General features: G+C 60.0%; 2 protein-coding genes across 2 annotated transcripts in view; both read right to left on the minus strand.

Moving 5' to 3' along the window:
* Positions 1 to 24,175, minus strand: part of LOC142045992 (syntaxin-binding protein 2-like) — a 118,193-nt gene that overhangs the window by 82,821 nt on the left and 11,197 nt on the right. The gene's annotated exons all lie outside the window — the stretch shown is intronic.
* Positions 12,511 to 23,262, minus strand: LOC116828544 (syntaxin-binding protein 2-like). Its single transcript, XM_075061220.1, is given in 14 exon segments — positions 12,511 to 12,678; positions 13,231 to 13,388; positions 13,975 to 14,010; positions 14,012 to 14,058; positions 17,242 to 17,289; positions 17,291 to 17,331; positions 17,709 to 17,729; positions 18,125 to 18,317; positions 19,363 to 19,818; positions 20,146 to 20,226; positions 20,924 to 21,078; positions 21,513 to 21,572; positions 22,530 to 22,603; positions 23,237 to 23,262. Coding segments are annotated over 14 exon segments (1,476 nt in total). The 3' UTR covers positions 12,511 to 12,598.

A 24,175-nucleotide genomic window follows, 5' to 3' on the forward strand; every position in this document is an offset into this window, starting at 1 on the left:
ATCTATTTCCCCATGTTAAGTATCCTCACACCTTCTATGGGTCATCTGGATTGTCACTTCAAAAGTTTTTTTCCTCCTGCTGATGATAGCTCATCTCAATTCATTGGCCTCTTACAGTTGGTATGGCTACTTCCACCTTTTCATGTTCTCTGTATGTATAAATATCTTGCTGTATGCTCCAGTCTATGCATCCGATGAAGTGGGCTTAACCCACGAAAGCTTATGCTCAAATAAATGTGTTAGTCTCTAAGGTGCCACAAGTACTCCTGTTCTTTTTAGGGAACAATTGTGACACCTCCCGGTGCCCTCCAGCTCCTGCTCCCCTCCCCCAGCAAGGGGCACTCCCACACTTTGGGAAACCCAGAACCCTTCCAAATGAAGGATGCTAGACAAGGGTCCATCCACCACACCAGAGACACAATGAGCCAGGGAACCCGGGGACAGGATGTTTTCAGTCTGCAGGATGTTTCCAGTTCTGAGGCCTAGCTCACTGCCTCAAGAGCGCCCGCTCTGCTAGGACACCTGAATGGGTCACATAGGTGAGAGATTTATTGCAGGAGGGGGTGGGTGAGATTCTGTGGCCTGTGTTGTGCAGGAGGTCAGACCAGATGATCATAATGGTTCCTTCTGACCTTAAAGTCTGTGAGTCTATAAACTGCCTGTGGAGGAAGCCTCATCAGGTTACAGCACCATGCTCTAGCTTTGGCTCTTAACCTGCTCCTAACAGACAGCTCCCTCTCATAGTGTGAGCAGCCCCACAGCCACAGAGAGTCATTGCCCTGAGCTGTGTATGGGGGAGGGTGGGGCTCAGCCTAATTCCTAGTGGCCCTGTTCAGTGGTGTAGTCAGGTTCTAAGAGCAGGGGGAGCAAACATTAAAAAGGTGCCCCCCCTTGGCTCCTCCTCTGGGCACGCCCCCTTAACTCCTCCTCCGGCTGCCCCCGTGGCTCCCCCCATGGCTCCTTCAGCCATGTTGCAGCCATACTGCGCCCCTCCTTCAAGGCTGGGGTGCGGCAGCCCCGCCCCCAGTTCCAGCCCCGTGTGTGTGCAGGGAACAGAGGGGGTTACAGCCTGGATAGGAGTTACAGGGCCCGGCTTTGCTCAGGGGATCTGACCCCCTCATGGCTGGCCGGGAACACAGCTCCTGGCGGCTCCAAGCCTCTTGGGCATCAGGTCAGTTTGGGGGAGTTTTGGTGCTCCAGGCTGAGCACCAGCCACCCCAAACTCATCCCCCGCTTGCCCGGCTCAGGCCGGGCAGCAAAGAGCTGGAGGCTCCCACCTAGGCTGACATCCCCACACGCCTCTGTTCTTCCCTGGGGCCTGCCTGCTTCCCCGCACGCATCCCAGAGCAGCGAGAGAGCCACCAACTCCATTCACCTGTCTCCTTCTCCTTCCTCGCCTGAGGCCACCCTCGCTTCTCTGGCTGCACTGCCCCCCCATGGCTCCTCCAGCCGCGCTGCGGGGTGCCATGCTGCGCCACCTCTAGCTCCTCCGGCCGCGACGCCCCCATCCATGGCTCCTCCGGCCGTGCCGTGCTGCCCTCACGGCCCCCACCCATGGCTCCTCCGGCTGCGCTGTGTGCTGCCATGCTGCAGCCCCTCTCACTCCTCCGGCCGCGCCGCCCCCCTCCATGGCTCCTCTGGCCGTGCCATGCTGCCCCCCCCCCCACATGGCACCTCCTGCTGCGCTATGGGCTGCCATGCTGCGCCCCCCCTCGCTTCTCCGGCTGCGCTGCCCCCCCGTGGCTCCTCCGGCTGTGCCGTGCTGCCTCCACGGCTCCCCCCCTATGGCTCCTCCGGCTGCGCTGCGTGCTGCCATGCTGCGCCCCCTCTCGCTCCTCGGGCCATGCTGCCCCCCCGCATGGCTCCTCCAGCCACATCGCCCCCATCTCCATGGCTCCTCCAGCCATGCTGTGCCACCGCCATGGCCTCACTCCCATGGCTCCTCTGGCAGTGCTGCGGGCTGCCATGCTGCCCCCCCCATGGCTCCTCTGGCTGTTCCACCCCACCCCAAGCTCCTCCAGCCATGCTGCAGACTGCCATGCTGCCCCCCTCGCTCCTCCTGCCCTGCTGCCCCCTCCCCATGGCTCCTTCGGTTGTGCTGTGCACCCCTGGTGGCCCCCCTCCCATGGCCCCTCTGGCCGCACCGCCCCCCTCCCCATGGCTCCTCCAGCCATGCAGCCCTTGCACTGCCCCAATGACTCCTCCGTCTGTGCTGCCCCCACTTGCCTGCAGGAGCCCAGCGCCGGCCCAGCAGGCCAAACTTCAGAGCGGAGCCTGGGCCCTGCCCGCTAGCGCCATGGTAACCCCTAACTAAGGCACCACTTTTGGAAAATGTGCTGAGGGGAAGCAGCTGCTTCCCCTGCACCCCCCCAGCTATGCTACTGGCCCTGTTGTGGATCCACAGAGTCTATAGCCAGCCTGTAACCAATCCCTTTGGAGTGACCCTGGTAGTGTGCCGGGCCCCACGGACCCGCAGTTGCACAGGGCCAGGCCCATGGCTTCCATGACTCCAGAACTCAACCCTTCTCTCTCACAGAGAAACCAGCCAAGCCAGACCCCTGCCAGAGGCTTGTACTGATGTTGTCCACCTCAGGGCCTGACGCCCTCAGGGAGGATTTGAAGTGACACCAGCAGCCTTTCAAAACAGAGCAGGGTTTTTAGTGAACTGGAACCCAGCATGGGAAGTCCTTAGGTCAGCAGAGAGAGAAATAAAATTAAAGACAGAGTCCATCTGGCCAAGCAAGAGCAATCCACCAGACAAGTGCTCAGGACACCAGTTCTGATTCTGGCTCTCTGGCTCAACCTAGGTGAGAGTAAGCCAGGCTCTTCCAAAAGCCAGTTCTGATTCCCTTTCTCCATCTCTTACTGGAGATTAAAATCCTTTGTCTTCAGGCAGAGCCACCCTGAGTTCACATACTGCCTGCCTGAGCTTCTCACACTGTAGTGTCAATTGTTCAGTCCATGGGGCTTCCATTGTCTTTTCAGATTCTGTGTTGTTATGGGTGAGTTCCCACCATCCTGCCACCCCAGACAGTGACTTAACTCTTTTGTACCCACTAGGTAGCAACGCAAAGTACAGAGAGAAACTGCAGTACAGGTAAGAGTCATAAAAATATTACAGAATGTCCCCACTTTGCCACAGTCCCTGGCTGGCAGTGCCAGGAAAGAGGTGAAGGCTGAGCTGAGCTGTTTGCAGGGCAGTGTGAGAATCTTCCATTGCCATTTGCATGTTGGAAGATAAATGAACGAGCCTCCAGTGCTGACTCTCTGGCACCTTCCACCGTCAATATCACCACACACATTCGCTCACTGGCCAGTTGATCATGGTGTACATCACAAGAACACCCAGGGACCCAGTCGAGATTATGGCTCTGTCATGCCAGGTGCTGCACAGACACAGAACAAGAGACCTCCCTGCCCCAGGGGCTTCACAGTCTGGACAGGACAGACACCGGGTGGGTGGAGAAACGGAGGACATGCAACTTGCCTAAGTCACACAGCAGGCCAGGGAACAGAAGCCAGGTCTGAGAACTCCCGAGTCCCAGGCCAGTACTCTTCCCACTGAGCATCACTGCCTGCCTGACCTATTTGCTGAGCCCAAGAGGCACTACGGAGCCAGACTGTCAATAACCAAGATTGCAGGATTGACTTGCATTCCCTTGGAATCTATCACAATTGCCTGACACCCACCAGGGCTCTCTAGGGAAACCACAGGGATCTCCCATCCAGACCCTGACCCAGTACAGCCCTACTGAACGAGGGGAGCACCCAGGCCCCAGCCCCAGCTGGCATTAAGGTGTCCCCGTGTTGTCTGCATACACCACACAACTCCTGTAGGATGATGTCACTGAGCATTCTGAAAGCTCCTTTGCCATTGGCCAGACCGTCAGCACATCTGCACCCACTTCCGAACTTTAACCATGCGTTTTTCCTTGATTCATGAATGGAGAGCCCCATCCGCTGCACAGGGACCCCATCTGAGCCCGAATAAGGAGCCATTAAGTCAGCCACAGCCACCTCCAAGGGGAACTTGTTTTCACACCTAGAATTATGGGGGGAGGGATACTCAAGTGGCTTGAGTATTGGCTTGCTACACCCACCAGTGGTGAGTTCATCCTTGGATTACCATTTAGGGATTGGGGCAAAAAATCTGTGTGGGGATTTGTCCTGCTCTGAGCAGGAGAAGTTGGACTAGCTGAATCTCCTGAGGTCTCTTCAAGTCCTGATATTCTATGATCAGGGGAACTGGTATGAACTATATAGGTGTCCAAAGGCACACTTGGGAATAGATTGAGGGGAGATTTATCTAAGAAAAGGTAGCATTTGCCCTCACCGGCTAAATAAGGGCCTAAAAGGGGCTGACCTCTGCTTAATGGCAGGCAGCCTGTGGCGGTTAGTCTGGCAGGGAGGATGCCACAACTCCTGAGAACTGTCTGTGAGGGAGGTGATACAGGTAAGACTGTGGGAGAGTTATGGGGAGTGAGATCAGGTTTGGTGTTTAAAATTAGCCTGAGACATACAAATGTGATTGTGTTTCTGGATTCTTTAGCTGGTCTGGTTTTCGAGCTTAATGCTGGCCTCTCTTACTCAGAGCGGTTAGGGTGGAAGCGGGTTAGCTGCTGTGGAAGCTCCGCCTGAAGAAAATTAGACGTAAGGTGGGTGTTGAAAAAACAAAAGCAGCCCAAGGCTCTGAAGTGAGTTGGTCATCGCTACTTGAGTTTGAGATCTTGGAAGGCGGGTAGAAAGCTAGCAAAGGCTTTACAATATATTCAGGCGAGAGCTATTCTAGCCCCGCTTAGAGTTATCACACGCTTCAACAGCCAAATACCTGTGTGTTCTTGAGCCAAACACTATGATTAAGCTCAAGTGCCTGATACTTAGTAACAGCAGCAGTCAATGCTGTCCCGCATTTCATGCTGGTAATCTGCGAGGCTTGTTACTGGTATTGAGTCAGGTCCTTAAGGTGAGCAGATAGCAAATGTTTTTGAAAAACTGCAATGAGGGTTGTTGTAATAGAACTATATATTAAAGATCCAAAAATTGGACATCTGAGTCACCCTCAGGTCCTTGGGTTTACCTCTAGGCAGGAGTTTCATCGAAGATTAGGCTGGAAGGGATTCAAGAGGTTATCTAGCCCAACCCCCTGCTCAAAGCGGCACCACACAACTAAATCATATCAGCCTAGGGCTTGTCAAAGCTGGCCTTAACCTTTAAGGAATAGATTCCACCCTCCTCCCTTAGGTAACCCCTTCCAGTGATTCACCACCCTCCTAGTGAAATAGTGTTTAATATCCCAATCAACTCCCTGACTGCAATGTGAACAGTTCCTTGTTCTGTCAGCTTGCCACCACTGATGACAAGCCTATCAGGTGGCAAACTACAGCCCATGGCCAGACCTGAGCTTCTACTGGGGAATGGGGTCTGGAGCTTGCCCTGCTCTTGGTGACAGTTGGTGGTGCCTGGGTGGGGTGCACCATGTGGCCCTGAGCTGCAGCATGCCCTGCTCTGGCTCCTACATGTTTCATTAGCCCCCTCTGGCACTCCAATAGGAGCTGCCGGGCAGTGTCTGCAGATGGGGCAGGTGTAGAGCTAGCTGGCCGCACCTCTGTGTAGGAGCCAGGAGTGCGGAACATGCTACTACTCTGGGAGCTGCTTGAGTAAGTGCCACTCAGAGCTGCATGTTGGGAATCTCCCTGCCCCACCTGATCCCCTCCTCCTCTTCCTCCAAACCCCTCAATCAGATGGAGCCCCTTCCTACACCCCAAGTCTCCCGTTCCAATCATGTGGTGGCAGTTGTAGAATTTGGTGGTGCTCGAACCTGCCTCCAACTCTTCCCCCCCCGAACTCTGCCCCACGCCGAAGGCTCTGGGAGGGGCTTGGGTGGGAAGTCTGGGGCAGATCCTGGGCGGGATTGGTGCAGGAATGCAGTTTGTGGGTTTGGGGGCTGATGCAGGGGTGGGTGTGTGGGTGCAGGCTTGGGATGGAGTTTGGGTGCAGGCTGGGGCATGAGGAAGGTGAAGTGCAGGCTCTGGGGAGTTGAGGATAGAGGATGCGGCAGTGAGGCTTTGGGCTGGAGGTAGGGATTCATGATGTAGGAGGGTCAGGTGGGGCTGAGGAGTAGGTGTGGGTGAGGTTTGGCTGGGCTGGGGGATTAAGGTTCATGATGGGGCAGAGGCTCAGCCTCTGCAGGGGTGAGATTAGGATGCGGAGGGATGAGGGCTCTGGTAGGGTGAGGGTTGGGACCTGAGAGCTCAGGGCATAGGCGGAAGGGTCAGGTAAGCAGCTGCCTTGGCAGCTACGGGTGTTGCACACTAGGCCCGGGGCAGCAGACAGCAGTTCTGCGGGGCTGCTCTACTGGCAGAGCAGAGCGAGGCGAGGGAGAGGCGCTGCGCTAGTTTTTGTCGGCAGGACGCGTGCGGAATGACTTAGCCTTCTTACCCCTTCCAATAGAGCCCTTATTCGTGTGTCTTGAAAAATAATTCATCTTAATTGTTTACGAACCCAACATAAAGAGCGAAGACCCTCAAATAATGCTGATATCAATGTCTGTTTTTTTTTTTAGTCATTTAAAGCAGCCGAATCTTCAACAAATAAGACGTGGGGGCATGCAGGGGAATGGGTGGCAGGCAGGGGCTGGGAACTGCTCCAGGCAGGGACGTGGCGGGGGGAACCCCTGGGGGCTGGGGCCTGATCCAGGCAGGATGGGGGGAGAGACCCAGCTCCAAATATTGCTGGAACTGGGCACTCAGCCCTGAATATTCCTGGAGCCCGAGCACCGCAAATGTATATAACCCGCCGCCTATGTCTCCAGTCCCACCCTAGAGCCCTCATCCCCTCCTGCACCCCAACCCCAATTTTGTGAACATTCGTGGCCCACCAAACAATTTCTATTCCCTGATATGGACCTCAGGCCAAAAAGTTTGCCCACCCTGACCCAACTCCATCCTCTCTGGAACCCCCCTTTGGGTAGGTGAAGGCTGCTATCAAATCCCCCCTTGCTCTTCTCTTCTGCAGACTAAATAATTCCAGTTCCCTCAGTCTCTCCTCAAAGTCATGTGCTCCAGCCCCCTAATCATTGTCTCTGCCCTCTGCTGGATCTCTTCAATTTGCCCACATCCCTTCTGTAGTGGGGAGCCCCCAAAACTAAACGCAATACTCCAGATGTGGCCTCCCAAGTTCTCAATCATTTCTTTGAGCCCCCCACAACATCCTTGTTTAAAAACTTCACAGCCCACTTGTACCACAACAATGGCTTTTTCGGCATATAAAAGCCAGGACCAGCATTAGGGGGTTGCAAGCAGGGCAACTGCCCAGGGCCCTATGCCACAGGGCTTCCTGTGAAGAGAAGTTGCTCAGGCTTCAGCTTTAGCCCTGGTTGGCGGGGCTCGGAGCCCCTGACTTCCACCCCATGGAGTGGAGCTTTGGCTTTCCGGGTGGCAGCAAGGCTAACGCTGGCCCTGCTTGTTGGGCACCCTGGACCCCTGGCTGAGAACCACTGCTGTAAGGCACTAGGACCTAATCTGCCCTTCCTAGCCCCAGGCATCAATGCAAAGTGGCTGTTAAATGCCACTAGCCCAGGATGGCTTTACAATGCTATGAAATGACTCTCTTCTCCCCCCCCCCCCCCCCGGGGCTGGGACTCAGGCCTAGGAAACATTAAACCCCTGCACAGCTGGAATGGGGAAGGGGTTGGTTGCCGTGGAGCTGGGCTGTGGCTCTGCTGAGGTTAGTGGGGTGCTCCAGAGAGTTCCGGCTTAGCTGGAGCTGTAGGCTGTCCCCCAGGTCTCCTGGCAGCCTATCTGTGGGTGCGCACCTTGGGGGTAGGCCTGCCCCTCACCCTGGTGCTGGGGCTGACGTTCCTCTCTATCCTCCGCCCCGCCCCACCCCCCAACAGGACGTCAGCCTTTACTTTGTGCTGTGGGGCTGCCTACACCGACCAGCGCATGACCGACGAGGCAGAGGATGTGGGCCTCTTCCTGACGCAGCCTGGTGAGATGGTGGGCCAGCTGGCTGTGCTGACCAGGGAGCCTCTCATCTTCACCATCAAGGCCAGCCGTGACTGCACCTTCCTCAAGATCTCCAAGTCGGACTTCTATGTGTTGGTGTCCCCCTTCCTCTCATCCTGTGGGCAGGCTCTGCCCACCTCCCACCCCACTTCCATCTAGACTGGTGGCAGATTGGGGCCGTGTCCCATTCCCCACCCCCATAAACTAGCCAGTTGGGCGGATGTCTCTGCTGGAGCATTTTAATTCTGCGTCCCCAATCTGCCACCCACCCACCTGGCAGCTGTGCAGTAATTATCCAAATGGCTGTTAATTGTGGCTAAGTCCCCACTGGGATCAGGGATGGAAAGCTCTGCAATTGAGCAGATTGGGCTGGGCCCCAGCAGCGGATTGGAGGTACCAGGGTCTCTCACCCTCTCCACAGCAGGCATGCAGCACTGGCAGTGCTCATTTGCCCAGCAGGGAGAGAGGAGCTGGCCCAGGGGGCAGGGGAAACAGGGCCTGTTGGGCTTGAAGGGACTGACCTTTTCCGGGGCACATTCCCCAGCAGGCTGCATGTCCAATTATTAGCAGCAATGTGAGAGGAGAGAAGGATGGGCAGAGCAGGGAGGCTGGGAGGCAGGACCCCTGGGTTCCATGCCCAGTTCTGTCCCCAAATCAATGGGAGTCACTCCCATTCTGGGTGCCTGTTATTGAGGTCAAGCTAACAGCATTTTGGGTTCTATAAGCAGGGGCATTACCAGCAGATCCCCTCTATTTGACATCCAGATGATGGTGAGGTCTCATCTGGAGGACTGTGTCCAGTTTTGGACCCCACACTAGGAGGAGGATGTGGAAAAATTGGAAAGAGTCCAGCAGAGGGCAACAAAAATGATTAGGGGGCAGAGGCACATGACTTATGAGGAGGCTGAGGGAACTGGGATTATTTAGTCTGCAGAAGAGAAGAATGAGGAGGGATTTGATAGCTGCTTTCAACTACTGGAAAGTGGGTTCCAAAGAGGATGGATCTAGACAGTTCTCAGTGGTACCAGATGACAGAACAAGAGTAACAGTTCAAGTTGCAGTGGGGGAGGTTTAGATTGGATATTAGGAAACACTTTTTCTCTAGGAGGGTGGTGAAGCACTGGAATGGGTTACCTAGGGAAGTAGGGAAATTCCCTTCCTTAGAGGTTTTTAAGGTCAGGCTTGACAAAGCCCTGGCTGGATGATCTAGTTGGGGATTGGTCCTGCTTTGAGCAGGGCATTGGACTAGATGATATTCTATGATTCGTCATTTTTCTCCCTCTGCCTCTCCCCAGCCAGAGCAGCCGCCTGCCCTCCTCCCGTGAACCAGCCAGGGGCACTGGGCTTGAAGGGCTGCTAGCCAAACCTGGCCTAAGGCCAGGCCCAGATGATCACAAACAGGATGCGCCCAGCCAGCCCATCCCTGCGCCAAACGTGGCCCAGCCCAGGGCCCAACCCATGGCTGTATGGCCAAGTCAGTGCCTCCAGCCCTCACCCTCCCCAGCTACCTGCAATAGCAATGCTGCCTTCCCCCACACGCTGGCCTGGCACAGGGAACAAAAGCTACTCAGTGACTGTGCATCACCAAAATCTACCAGGACCAGGAAAGGTGGGTTTGGTCCTTGGCACGGCACAGCTCACAGGCCTGGAGCCTCCCTCTCATGTCATGGGGTGTTGTGACCATGTGTGGCTTGCTGACTGCCCCTGGGCGCTAAGGGCACTAGGAATGGCTGGAGAGGGCAGGAGGGGCCATGGCCCATGACAGTTCGAGAGAAGTTAGACAACCCCCAACCCTAATGAGTGATGGGTCTGATCCCTTGCAGCGGTCGCCCCTGTACTGGGCCCTGATCCCCCAGGTCCCTCTGGGACCTGGGCAGGTCCTTGACCTGGCACTGGTCTCTCACTGTCTCTAGCTGGTGGGGGTGGGGTGAGGTGAGGTGAGGTGCTGATGGCACTAGCCTCCATGCTCAGTGACTACAGAGCAGGGTGAGTGTCTGAGCTGAGCTGGAGGACCAGGGTGCGGGAAGGCTAGGAGAATGGGGCTCTCTCTCAGACCCCTCCTTGTCTCCTTTCACCCTCCAACGGGGTGGGGGGACACAGCCACTGCACCCCCAGCTGCTGGACAGGCTAGCAGGGTGCCAGAGAGGGAGGCCTGGCCTGGCTGGTGGGACGAGCCTGACAGCAGCTGCTCACATGATGCAGGTGCAGCGGCGAACAGGGCGTGGGGCCCTGGGACAAGGCTGGGGCCAGGCGAGCAGCCAGGGGTGGGGGCCCCTGGGGCAGCTCTAGGCAACAGGAGGAGTGGAGGAGTGGGGGTGGGGAGCAAAGGCCACGCCCTCACGACGCGAGCACACGCGAGCGCGGTGTTCGTGGTTCCAGATCTGAGGCAGGAAGCGGGTCTGCTAGTGGTTTAGAGCAGGGGCTGGCGACCCAGGCGGGCTGCACCTCCAGCGCTCGATTCTCGAGCACGGGCAGGTGCTGGTGGGTATGGTTCCCTCTGGAGGGCGCAGCCTGGGGCCTGGGCCTTGGTGCTGGCTTGCTGAGTGCCTGCCCAACCCCACACTGATGGGGAACCCGTATAGCTGGCTTGGGGGGACTCCTGGGGCCTCCCTGCTGATCCCTCTGGCACACGGACGAGAGAAGCAGAACAGGGCGGAGTCGGGGCAGTGAGACATGGGGAACTGTGGGGGCAGGCTGGCGCCTCCGCACGCCATGCAGGCGGCATCCATCAGGCCAGCACGCACGCACGCCTGCCCCAGGCCGCTGGTCCAACAGTGCAAGACGCAGCGCAATGCGCCATCCCGCTCCCGGGTGCGGGGGAGGCAGCGCTGGCGGTGACTCTAGAGCCAGGATGGCCTGGGACCTGCAGTGGGCTGGAGGGGGAGCTGGGGACGATCTCGCTCCAGGCCTTCACGCCACACGCCCCGCCCTGTGCCTCCCTTCCCCGCCTATGAACAGCAGCAGAGACCTCCCAGCCAGCCTTTGGCATCCGCAACCTCATGGCTCCAGGCACATGCCACAGGGCAGTAGCTGGGGGCAGGGCAGCACTGCACTGTTGTATAATGGGCAGGGGGGGCGCAGAGCTGCAAACAACACAAGTCTCCCCTGGCCCCCGGAGGTCACTCCAAGTAAAGGAGGTTTTGTCACGGAGTCTGGGGTTCCAGCCCTGCACCTCTTCCTGGGACCCACAGTGCTCTTTTAGTCCAGCCAGTTTAAAACGAAGGTTTATTGCGGCCCAACAGGAACACAGGTTACCAGCAGAGCTTGCAGGCACAGTCGTGAGACGCGCGGTGCGCGGACGGTGGAGTCCTCTGGGGGTTCAGGGTGATTGGATCCCAGGCTAGGATACCACTGAATTCCGCTCCCACGAGCCCCAAACCCAACTGTCCTGCCCTTTCCTCCCACGGCCGAAAACTTTGTTCCTCCTCCTCCGCTCCAGGTGCCCCCCGCCCCCCTGCCGGGTCGGAAGTTCCAGCGCCTGGACAAGCACTGTCCGCACCTAAAAGACATCCCTGCGTCTGCCCATCCCCCATGCGACACCCCTACTCCATCAAAGAGGTCACTGCCTTATACCTGGGGTCACTCCTGCCAGCGCTTAGCCCCGCACAGCCCTGCCGGCGGAAGAGGGAGGGGCACTAGGGCCCGTGGATGCCAGGGGGTGAGGCTTGGCTCACCGGGTGTGATCAGCCCAAGGGGGCTGGAGCTGGCTGCCTCAAGAGGGAGCTGGGGCTCTGGCGCAGGGGGTGGCTTCTGATACCCAGGGATAAAGCACTGGGAGAGTGTCGAGGTGTCTGTTACTGGGCAGGGGCATTTGATCCAGGCCCGTTGGGGCAACAAGCCTGAGTCCTGCGGGGCCCTCGGTGCAGCCCGGCTCTGCCCTGCTACAGACCAACCCTGGATGCGCTTCCTATGCAGTTCTGGCTCCACCCCCACTTACTTGGGCACTCTGACTGCAACCCCTCCTAGGACCCCTCCCCGCTGCTGGAGCCGAGGTCCCCACCGGGGGATGGGGCTGAGAAGCCAGGGTGCCAGGCTGTGGTGGGAGTGGTGCAGGGAGCCAGGCCTGGGCCAGCACCCCAAGGTGGTGAAGGGGGATGATATGGGGGCAGAAGGGGAGGGGGTTCTCTTTAACCCTTTGCAGACTGGACAGACACAAACTGGAGCTCAGTGGCTGGATCACATCCCCCCTCAAAGTCAGACACTGGTAGCAACCTCTGTGCGCCCCCCCGCATGGTAGATAGAGAAGTGACGGGAGGGGGAGGGACTTTACTTTGGGTCCCAGGCAGGGGAGGTTGGAATGGCTGAAGCTGGTAGATAACAGCGCCTGACTGTCCCCTTACCCCATCGGAGGCAGGGTGGCCATGGGGCACAGAGGGCCACAACTCTAGATGCTGTGCCAGAGGGAGGGAGCCTGGCCTGCCCCCTGCCCTAACAGCCAAGCACCCTGGGGGTCCCAGCTCCTCTTCTGTCCCTCCCCCAAAAACTGACACTGCAGCCAGGAGTAGGGGGGAAGATGCCTTCTTGAGAAAAGCAGGTGGAGCTGGGGGCAGCGAGCTGTGGGGGGCAGAGTCTCTGGGGGGAGGGAGCTGCTTCTAGGCCTCCTCCAAGAGCACCTGGTTGAGGGTTTGGACGTCATCAAGGAAGTGGTTGGGGGTCAGGATGTGACTGGAACCTGGGGGGAGAGAGGTGGTTGGCAGTGGTGGGCACAGTGGGGGAGGCATGAGGCTGGCATCACCATCTCCCCCCATCCTTGCAGCTGGACCCTGCTCTAGTGCAGGGGGGGAGGGGCTGTCTCCTGCCCCCCCGCAACCTGGCACTGCACCCTTCGTACCGCTGTACCCTGCATGGCCAGGGAACAATCCACACGCTGACAGCGTTCCTCACCCTTGGGTCTCCGAGGGGTGTGTGCAGGGGGTGAGCCATATCCCCATGGGTGTTACTGGGGTGTCTGACTTGGCCCCCACACAAGGTCCCTGGGCAAGGGGAGCCCTAGGGAGCCAGAGGCCAGGAGATCTGGTGGCTAGATACAGGCCATGTGGGGCTGCGGGCAGGTGGGGCAAGCACATCTGTTCCCAGGCCCCCCAGGTGCGGGAGGACAGAGGGTGGCATGGGTGCCCTGTGGGTGCTGGGCCGGCAGTTCTAGGGTCTTCCCCTCCCAGAGGGTCCCGACTGTCCCTGACCTGGGCATTCCAGCCGCCCTCCGCACAGGACTCGCCCCACTCACCGATCACCACCTCCCACTTGCCCTTGCTGGCCTGGGTCATTTCGTAGGCGCAGCGCATCTCAGACATGGACACCCCACCCAGCACGTAGATGATGAGGCGCGGGCCCATCGGGTACTCAGCCGCTGGCTTGTTCTTGTGCCAGTGCCCGAAGCAGGCGCTGGGGGAAGAGAGGGGCAGTGTGGATACCAGGGGCTCGCTGAGGGAATGCCAGGCGGAGGGGTGGGCACTGCCCGAAGCAGGCGCTGGGGGAAGAGAGGGGCAGTGTGGATACCAGGGGCTCGCTGAGGGAATGCCAGGCGGAGGGGTGAGCACTGCCCGAAGCAGGCACTGGGGGAGAGAGGGGCAGTGTGGATACCAGGGGCTCGCTGAGGTAATGCCAGATGGAAGGGCAGGGCCTGGAGGAGGATTGGGGGGGCTGGGGGGCAGGCCCTGCCAAGGCAGTGGGACAGGAGACCCAAAGCAGGCAAGAGGGAGTAGGGGAGGGTGGCATCTGCCCTGGGCTGGGGGTGCTGTCTAAAGCCCAGCCAGTCCCTTCCTCCATCCTGGGCCCTGGGTGTGCTGAGGGACTGCTGGGGGGCGGGAGACATGGTGAGAGGGGTTCAGGGCTCCAGTCTATTGGGCAACCCCTCCCTGTAGAGGGCAGGGTCCTGGCCACGCACTCCCAGACACACAGGCTCCTACACCCCTGGGGGGGGGGGATGTCAGGGCTCTGCCCCCCACAGCCCAGCCAGGCTCAGCCTTACCTGACAGCAGCCTGGGAGCTGGTGAAGGGACCAGGTCTGAGACGAAGGCCACAGCTCCCTGTCCAGTCTGTCCTCAATGATGTCCTGGGGGGAGGGCAGGGGGGAGGACAGGTCAGCAGGACCAAGCAGAGGAACCTTGGACCTGGTGGCCAAGCCAGACCCCATTGGGGCAGGGCTGGGACAGCTCCTCACTGAATGATTGACAGTCCTGGGGGGAGCAGCCTGGGGCCCCCTTTCTGAGGAGTCGCGCATGGGGAGCCAGCAAAGAGCACACTGACTCCTCCAGTGATGCCCCCCATCTCCCCACATCCCCCTCAGCTGCTCAGTGCCCTGCTGTGAACTTCCCCACCCCTCCACCATTATGGGGAGGGCAGAGACCTCCTGCAGCTGGATCCAGGCCCCTAACTTGTGCGGGGGAGGCTGCCCTCAGTGCCCCTTCCCTGCTGCAGCAAGATCCAGGCCCTGCCTCTTGCCCCATGGGGTGTGTCCCAGCCACACAGGGGACCCCAGGCTATGATACAGCCGAATGCCACATAATAGGGGCTTTTACATAAATCCGCTGTGTTGACTTGTACAGGGAAGCTTAAGGCCTGAGGAGCTGCGGCTGGCGGGGGGTGGGCGCCCCTGATTGGATTAGGTATGGGATTGAGGCTACCACAAACTGCCTGCCTCAAAATCCCACAGGAGGAAAACGTCATAGCGCTGGAGTAGTGGCCTAGGAGCCCTCCTGCCTGTGATCTACCAGGGACAGAAGTTTGGGCCAGGAGTTAATCCTTGGCCTGGAGGAGCCCCAAGCCAGTAGGCTGAAGGCAACTAAATGTGCTCCCCTCACCCCATCGAGGAATGCCCCACAGGCAGGGATGAGGAGCTTCAGCCCACAGCAAGCGTGGGGGAAGGAGCGACCATGTCACCTCTCACAAGCTAAGCAGGTTAGGGCCCAGGCAGTGCTTAGATAGGAGACCTCTAAGGAAAAGCCACTGGGTACGGGGGGTGCTAGTGAGCCAGCAGAGGGTGCTCTGGACCCTAGTGCAGCACTAGGGGGCACTGTACTGCAGGGGAGGGGGGTGCTTTGGCAGGGGGCGCTCTCCCCTGGCTGTCAGATTGTTGGCTCCCAGTGCGGCACTAGGGGGCGCTGTACTGCAGGGAGGGGGCTTTGCAGGGGGCGCTCTCCCCTGGCAGTCAGTGCTAGGCCCCATGCAGCACTAGGGGGCACTGTACTGCAGGGAGAGGGGGGGCTTTTGCAGGGGGCGCTCTCCCCTGGCAGTCAGTGCTGGCCCCAGTGCGGCACTAGGGGCGCTGTACTGCAGGGAGCAGGCAGAGGGCTGAGCAGGATCTATTAAAGGGCGCTCTCCTCTGGCAGTCAGTGCTGGCCCCAGTGCGCGGTGCTAGGGGGTGCATGTACTGCGGGGGGGGCTTTGCAGGGGGCGCATCTCCCTGGCAGTCAGTGCTGGCCGCCAGTGCGGACAACTAGGGGGCGCTGTACTGCATGGAGCAGAGCAGAGGGCTGTAGCAGGGGGCGCTCTCCCTGCAGCAGTCAGTGCTGGCGCCCAGTGCGGTGCTAGGGGGCGCGCTGTACTGCGGGGGGGGGGGCTTTGCAGGGGCGCTCTCCCCTGGCAGTCAGTGCTGGCCCCAGTGCGGTGCTAGGGGGCGCTGTACTGCGGGGGGGGCTTTGCAGGGGGCGCTCTCCCTGGCAGTCAGTGACTGTGATGGAGTTAGGGGCTGTCTGTGTGGGGAACGGGAAAGCAGGGAGGACTTTAGGTGATGGACAGGTGCTCAGGCTGTAACCCGACCCGGCAGGGGGGAGGAGGGGACCTGGGCGGAGGGGAAGAGAACAAATGAGTCGGTTAGACGGCCGGTGGGAGGAAAGGCAGGAACGTTTGGGTTTGGGGCTGTGGGCGGAATTCAGGGTATCCTAGCTGGGATCCAAGCACCCTGAATCCCCAGAAGGACTCAGGTGGAGGGTCCTGACTGTGCCTGCAAGCTCTGCTGTAACCTGCATTTCCTGTTGTCCAATAACACCTTCTGTTTTACTGGCTGGATAAAAGTCACTGTGGGGTCCCAGGAAGAGGGGTGCACGGGTGGAACGCCCGAGAAACTCCGTAACAGTGACCAGTACTGTGCTGCAGGAGTTGTCCTTTCAGATGAATGTCCAAACAGCTGCTCCTCACATCTGGAGGTTAGGCACCTTAAGGACTGCGATGCCACTGAGCCCAGTGATCTCGAACTTTTTTGATCGCCACACCACCTACATCAGTAAAAAAATTTGAGCACGCACCCCGCTGCTGCGCTAGCTCCACCCATTTTTGCCAAAGCAAAAAAAAAAAAAAAAAGCCATGCGGAATCCCACCCAAAGCGCTACCTCACCTGCTGCGCACCCCCCAAGGATCCTCTTGCGCTCCCCCACTTTGGAGACCACTGCACTAGCCGTACTTTTACCTGTATCCCCACATCCTCACCAGCCAGCAGGCAGAAGCGTTCACAAGGCTAGCGGGGGCAGGGGGGTCTTGCAGGGAAGAGGCAGCGCGAGGGTGGGGACTGGGGTTAAGGGGCAGCGTGGAGGGGCAGGTTCTTTGAGGAGAAGGGGTAGCATGGGGGTGGGGTCTCAAGAAGGGGCAATGTGGGGCGGGGTCTCCAGAATGGGCAGCATGGAGGGGGTGGGGCTGGGGGAAGGGTTGTCTCATCAATTGACATTCCTGGGGGTCACGAGCGATGGTACACGAGCCGACAGCAGCAGAGCCATATGCATCACAGTCGGGTGGAGGGGTGGGCGCTTGTATGGTGACTCAGACAGCAAGTAATGAAAAAAATCAGGACAAAGTGTGGGGAGTAATAGGTTTCCCATAATAAGCAAAAGGTCCTGAATATCGGGGACTGTCCCTATGAAAATCGGGACATTCTGGTCCCCACCCATTGGGTCACGCCTGGCGCCAGGAGCTGGTGGGGATGCTGGTGCATGCTCTGACCTTGCAGGACAGGAAGCAGTGCAGTGGGCGAATGGGTGCGGACAGCCACTGGCTGCTGGCTGGCGATCCCCGAGCGCGCTGCGCCCCCCGGCTGCGCATGAACCGGAAACCGCGGGCCAGGCACTGCTGGGGAGTAGAGACTTGACCTGTATTGTATCTGCAGTAGCAGGATCACTATCTGCAGAAATGGTGCGTGATGTATGCAGGGCTCTACACATGGCTGATCCCAAACCAACCCCTCCCCCTTGGGCCCAGCTGCCAGGTGGTGACCCCCACCCAAAGCAGCAAGCAGATGGCTGGGTACTTCCATGATGTCCTTGAGCCTGGGGGTCCAGCGGGAGAGTGGATATGTGGGACTCCAGCCGCACCTTCCTCTCGGGTTGCAGCTGCCTTGCTCTGAGGGAAGGGTAAGTGGAAGAGGGGGAGAGGCAAGCAGGGAGAGGGGTGTGGATGGGAATGGGTGAACAGGCCTGGCTCTAACAATCTTCGCCGCCCAAGCACAGCAGCACCGCCACAGGGGGCGCTCTGCTCTCGCCGGTCCCGCGGCTCCGGTGGACCTGCCCAGGCGTTTCTGTGGACGGTCCAATGTTCCCGCGGCTCCGGTGGACCTGCCACAGGTGTGTCTGCAGCAGGTTGTCCACCCCGGAGCCGCCTGCCGCCCTCCTAGCAACGACAGAGCCCCCCGTGGCAATGCCGCCAAGCATTGCGCTTGGTGCGCGTGGCCTGGAGCCGGGCCCTGATCGGGGGCAGACAGGGAGAGCGCGGCCTTACCTGAGTCACTACCAGCCTGGGCTGGCAGGGAGAGCAGAGAAAAAGAAGCAGAATGGATCACTGAGCGAGAGAGAGAGGAGGGGAGAGAGACTGATGGAGGACAGAGCCGCTTCCCCCAATTCGCCGCATGGCCACCCCACGCAGTGGTCACCAGCTCCAGCTCCCTGGCGATCTGAGGTCCTGACCCCCAGGGTCCTCTGCAGGGGCAGAAGAGGTCACCCCAGAGGGGAGTGACTCAGGAGTCCACCCTCATATGGGGAGGGCATCACCCCACTGTACAGGCACAGAGGCCACCATCTGTGCTGGGAGTAGGTCATTGCCATAGGGGCACCCCAGGATGGCCTGGGCTCCCTGTGCAGCACAGATCTGCCCCCTGGCATGGGTACAGCTACCGGCCCCTGGCCTCAGTCCCTTACCCAGGTGTGAGGAGGTGCCCAGGAGCCCCATGCTGCGGATGATGTTGCCCTGCTGCTGGATGCTGGCATCCTGGATCAGTTTTTGAGAGAGGGCAGCGTGGATACCAGGGCTCTGCTGAAGGATGCTGAGAGAGGGCAGCGTGGATACCAGGGCTCTGCTGAAGGATGCTTTCAGTCCGTGGCGGCAGGAGTCCTAATTCCACAATCAAATCCTGAGATCCTGCTCTTCCCACCCAACTCAGAGCTGGGGGTAGAACCCAGGAGCCCTGGCTCCCAGCACCATCCGCTCTAGCCCACTGGACCCCACTCCCCTCAGAGCTGGGGGTAAACCCCGGAGTCCTGGCTCCCAGCACCATCCGCTCTAGCCCACTGGATCCCATGCGGTTAATGACTGAATTCAGGTGCTTGCTGCTCCTCCCTCCCCAGGTTCTCTTGGGCGCTGGGGGCAGGGGTCTCTCTAGCTCCCCCCGGCAGTGCAGTTGGAGCCCCCCCTCCCCCTGATCTGGGCTCCCCCTCCTGCAGCCTGTCAGGTGCAGTGTCAGAACCGAGGTCTGGCTCTTTAAGGCTGTGAGGACTTGAGCTAGAGGGAAGCAACTCACCCAAAACCATTTACTGCTGCTTAGTGCAGAGGGGGAGGCCTGGCAACTCCACACGGCCCCTGGCCAGGAAACTGGGCAGCCAGAGGAGCCACATGAGGGCACCTGGCCTGGGCAATGGGCATGCGGGCAGTGCCTGAGCAGGGTTACAGGAAGGGCCCCGGAGCAGGGCCCTGTCCCACCGAGCCAGCATGGGGCAGGAACCGATGGGGGAAGAGGGACTGTGCCAATGTCAGGGTCAGGGAGGTTCCCCAGGCCCTGGTGAGCTGGGGGAAGGGGCTGGATGCAGCAAGAAGCAGGGAGCTGGTCCAGGGAGGACACAAGGGGTGGGCAGGGAACTGGTCACAGGGGGGTCAGAAGCAGAACATGGTGTCTGAACAGCCTGCAGGAAGGGAGGGATGTCCCCCCTCCCTGTAGAGAACGGGCCGGGGGGCTGCTCCGAGTGTGTGTCTCCATCCCCCCTCCCTGCAGAGAACAGGCTGGGGGGCTGCTCCAGGTGTGTGTCTCCATCCCCCCTTCCTGCAGAGAACGGGCTGGGGGGCCCCTCTGGGTGTGTGTCTCCTTTTCCCCTCCCTGCAGAGAACAGGCCGGGGGGCCCCTCCGGGTGTGTGGCTCCATTTCCCCTCCCTGCAGAGAACGGGCCGGGGGCCGTTCCAGGTGTGTGTCTCCACTTCCCTCCCTGCAGAGAATGGGTGGGGGGGAGCGTGGAGGGTGGACATTGCTGGGAAGGCAACAGCAGGGAGCAAAGGCCGCACTGTCCGGCTCACAGGCACCGAGAGGTGGGCAGAGGGGAGACAGGGCCCAGGAAGCGATTGGCCGGGAGGCACCCTGCATGGCTGGGGGGCGTGCCAGTCTAAGCAGTGCTATTCCCCCCCAACCCCACAGGCCTGGGCATTGCCTCCAGGGGTGCCCCCTGCAGCAGCAGGCCCCCAGTGCTGCCCCCTGCAGGCCTGTGGCGTTACCGTTCTTCAAGATGTGGAGCAGGATGATGCGGAGCTTGTCATAGGCCTGCACGCTGGGGTCCAGCAGGACGGGGACCATGATTTTCATGGGGTCCTTGATCTTCTCCCCGTCCACGTCTGTCCCCATGGCCAGGTTCTGGGGGACAAGGGAGACAAACACACAAGGCCCAGGTCAGGCCACTCCGCTTCCTCCTGCCCCCGCAGCAGGATGGGAGACGTGATGGCCCCATGACCCACAGCTCGCCTACCCCCCTGTGTCCCCTCCCTGGGGTCAGCTCCACCTGGGGTGAGCAACGGGCCTCCAGGGAATAACCCGAGCCCCATGTCCCCCTTCTACACCCCTGGTGCTGCATGGGGGGGCTGGCCCTGGCTCTAGCGAGCCTGTGGGTCTGAGACCCCTCTCTCCGGGCTGAGTCCATGAGCCAGACTCTGCCCCCCCGCCAGGCTCTGCCCACAGACCCACCTGCTCCACGCCGCACAGCTTTTCCACTGATCCTTTGAAGTGCCGCATGCACTGCTCGGCCAGGTTCAGGTGCGTGGAGTACTGCGGGGAGAGACCAGGGCAAGGGGAGTTTACTGCATCACTGGCTGGTCCAGAGCACCTGCACCCCGCAACCCTCAAGGAGGGCACCTCGGCCACAGGGGCAGCCCCAACCAGCTGTATAAGACTAGTATAGAGGGGCGGTTTTGCCCTTCACTGATGTGCAGCCACCTCTGGAGTGGAGCGGGGCAGCTGGAGGGGAGGATCAGGAGGAGGAAGCAGCTTCCAAAGCAGCCCACGGTTTCTCTGTTAGCCACCACGAGGCTGGGGTCTTGGAGACCAGGAGGTGTCGGGGTACCTGTGCCAGTGGCCAGGAGCTTTCCGTTGGCACATGGCCCAGTGGCACCAGGAGTGGCTCCAATGGGCTGGTTTGGAAGCCCACCAAGGCCCTCTCCCGAGAGCTGCAGCAGCAAGGCGCGGGCGTTACCCAAGGGCTGCCATTGCTGGGGCTAACGGGGCAGCTCTGGGCACTGACGGGCAGGCTGCTGCCCATGGTGCCACACAGCACCTGGGGGGAAAATGGCTCTGCCCGACGGGACAGGTCAGCAGCTCTCATCAGGCAGTAAAGTGGAGTGCCCCAGAGTGCCCTGCCTCCCAGAGAGTCCCTACTGTCCCTCACCAGCCCCACAGAGCACCCTGCCCCCCCATCACCCCACTGAATGCCCTGCCCCCCGCCCACTAACACCTCCAGCCCCGTTACCCTGTTCAGCTCTTTCAGGTACTGGGGCATCTTCTTCACCATCTGGGACAGGTCCTCGATGTTGGCCTGGAGGGAGGCGGTGGTGGGATCCCGGCCCCTCCCAAGGCATGGAACCCCCTGCAGGGCAGAGGCCTCCCCTGGGCCAGGGCGGGTCACTCAGGCCACACGTAGGCTGTGGCTTGGGTTAGACCTGCTTTTCCAGGCCAGCTGGACGAGACAGTGAGCCCCGCAACCCGAGCGCCCCTGATGTGTAAAGTGGCAGCAGGCTGGGGAGATGCCAGCGTTGGCTCCCTGCAGCTTTCCCCTGCAGCGGCCCCGATCCTTGCTGTCTGACCCCGCCCCATGGGCCTCTACCCTCCTGCACCAGTCGGGAGTTTTCACAGCTCTGGGCTGGGGGGCAGGGGGCTCCACATACACTTCTTAGCCCTTTACATTGCAAAACTCTAGGAGCAATGGGGACCCCTCCCCCACCAAAGCCCTCCTGGGGCAGCAAGAGCAGCCTCCCCTCCCCATCAGTGGCAGTTGGAGATGGATCTCCCCCGTCCCGGACTGCGACCCCCAATGCGTCCCCCCGCAGCCCCTGCCGCACCTTGTTCCGTGGTCAGCTTCATTGCTCTCCGAGAAGGCATGTGCAGCAGCTCGTCACTTCCTGGCAGCAGCGAGAGGGGTCAGGGATCTGGAGCCAGGCACTGCCTTCCAAGGTAGGGGGTGGCCCTGTCTATGCTACAGGGGATAGAGCCCCCACCCATGGGCACCAGGGTTTTTTTGCCTCGAGAGCCTCAGATGGGGCCGGGGAGTGTGGGGGGCTCTTCCCAAGTTTACCCCAAGGCAGAGAGTTCAAGTGCACCTCTGGGGCTCCTGGCGCCTTGCTGGGTGGGTCTGGGGGCAGGAAGCAGGCCCCAGCAGGAGGTCGGTGAGGGACTCCCTCAAGGGGGCTGTGAGGTGCATGGGGAGATCCTGGGATCCGGGGGAAGACAGTGTCCAGCGGCGATCCCAAGAGGAGATGCAGACAGTGGCTCTGGAAGGGAGCGCTCAGGGGTCCTTTGGGGAGATGGGGCTGGGTCCAGGAGGTCTCACAGCACTCAAAAGGAGCAGGTCTGAGGGATGGGCTCCCCAGCGCTGGGTGGGAAGGTGAGGGGGAAGGCCTGGGGCAGTGAGGCAGGCAGTAGGGGTGTGTTGGCGGGGGTTGTCCTGCAACTGGGTGGGAGAGGAGTGTATGCAAGGGGGGTTCCAAACTGGTGGGTGTGTAGAGGGGCAGGAGGTGGGGAGGGGTGTTCCTGAAGGGGCAGATGGGGGCGTCCGGCAGCTGGAACATAGGGGGAGGGATCGTGTCTGAAGGGGATGGGTGTCCTGGCACTTAGGGTGGGAGCGGTGTGTCCAAGAGGAGAGGTCCTGGCAGTGGTGTTGAGGGCGGAGGTTTGAGCAGTGGGTGAGAAGCAGGTCCCAGCAGTAGGCATGGTTTGGACGGATGGTGTGTCTGGAGGGGTCCCGGCCCTGGGTGGGGCATGGAGGCATGTCAGGATGGGGGAGCACACAGAGACATATCGGGGCAGAGCTGGCGCGCTGCACTTGGCGATGTCAGCGAGTGCATTGTGGCGTGCTGCACCCAGAGTTCGCTCATCTTCCTCCAGCAGCGCCTTCCTTCTCCCGCAGTCGCTGGTCCCTGTTGTCTTCGAGTACCTGCGGGCGAGGGGCAGACAGGGTCAGGCTGCCGGCAACCCCTCCCCAAGCGTGGGGGCTGGCCGAGCGGTGCAAGTGCCTCGGGTCACATCCCCCCAGGCCCACCTGAGGAGGAGTGCGGGGCCGCCCCTTGCTGGCAAGCCAGGCCCCTACTTGTAGGTGTTCAATTCCCTGCAATGCGAGCAGGTCGCAGGCCATGGCCTGGTTAAGGTGAAGCTCGTGCCTCTCTTGGAAGAGTATTTAACAACTGGTTCCCGCAAACCAGCTGCAGCTCACCACTGTGTCTACATGTAAACCGCTGCAGCTGCGCTGCTTCAGTGATGCCGCCTTTCTCATGCCCCCGAGCAACACAGTTACACCGACCTAATTGCCTCGTGTAGACCAGGCCTCGGTCTGATGTTGGTCAGTTCTCAGGCGAGAGCTCCCAGCTTCCCCCATTTATCGCCCAGCTCAAACCTTCCCAACTCTGTGTTCTCAAGCTGGAGGCCCTGCTCTGATTCCCTGCTGGGAGCATCCAGCCAGGAGCCGTTGGAGCCGGCACGGTCTTTCTGGCTCTCAGGCTGATCTGGGTTGGATTCTCTTCATTTCACCAAGACAGGGAGGTGACACCCCCTCACACACCATGATTCTTACCATCCCTGAGAGTCCTTCCCCCCCATGTCCCCCAGCCAGAAAAGCCATGCAACATAGGGGGGAAACTGAGGCACGCATTGGCTTCATAAAAGATATTACAAACATTCCCAGTTGGTAACAGGTGCACAGTTTCCCAGCAGCTCGGCAAAGGCTGGAAGCAAGAGCAGAAGCAACAGGAGGAAGAGATCTGGGCAGGCCTTGGATTTTAAATCACTTTGCTTCTCCTAGGGGGACAGGAGCCTCTGGGTTTCCTGTGCGAGAATCCAGGGCAGGGTGGGTTTGCAGCTCCCCTCTGCTGGGGGTGGGATGGGAATGGCAGAAGCTGGGGGGAGCCCACAGGCCAGGGCTGACTTGTGGCTAAGGCTTAGGAGAGCTGGGTTCTAGTCCTGCTCTGGCAGACTCCCTGCATGCCTCAGTTTCCCATCTGTAACACAGGCCACCCTGCCTCCCCTGGGAGGCTGAATTCATTAGTGAGGCTCCGATACCATGGGGATGGGTGTAGGAGCGCACACAGACAGGAGTGTCCAGGTGTGGAAGAGGCTCTGTGTGCAAAGCTTCATTCTGTGATCAAACTGCCTTGTTTATAAACAGAGACATTGTGCTGGGCACACACTTCCCCAGGCGGTGCCTCCGTTTCCCCATCTGTACAGAGGGGATGAAGACACTGGCTTTTGTAGAGCACTTTGAGATCTGCCCATGGCCAATGTTAGAGAAGGGCTGGGGCCATTAGTCCCCATCCAGGGAATGCTATTGTTCTGCCAACACCTCAGGATCTCCAAGGGGGTCTAGACCCCACCCGTCCCCCCTGCCAGGATCTCCAGGCAGGTTCGAAATCACTTCTCCTTCCTTCTACTTCTCCCGTGCTCCCCCCCAGCTCTGTCCCATGGCGAGGACATGGCCGGCACAGCTCACTCACCTCTCCCATGCTGGGCTCGTGTA

This window comes from Chelonoidis abingdonii, chromosome 26, assembly GCF_003597395.2.
Source record: "Chelonoidis abingdonii isolate Lonesome George chromosome 26, CheloAbing_2.0, whole genome shotgun sequence".
Classification (NCBI taxonomy): Eukaryota; Metazoa; Chordata; order Testudines; family Testudinidae; genus Chelonoidis; species Chelonoidis abingdonii.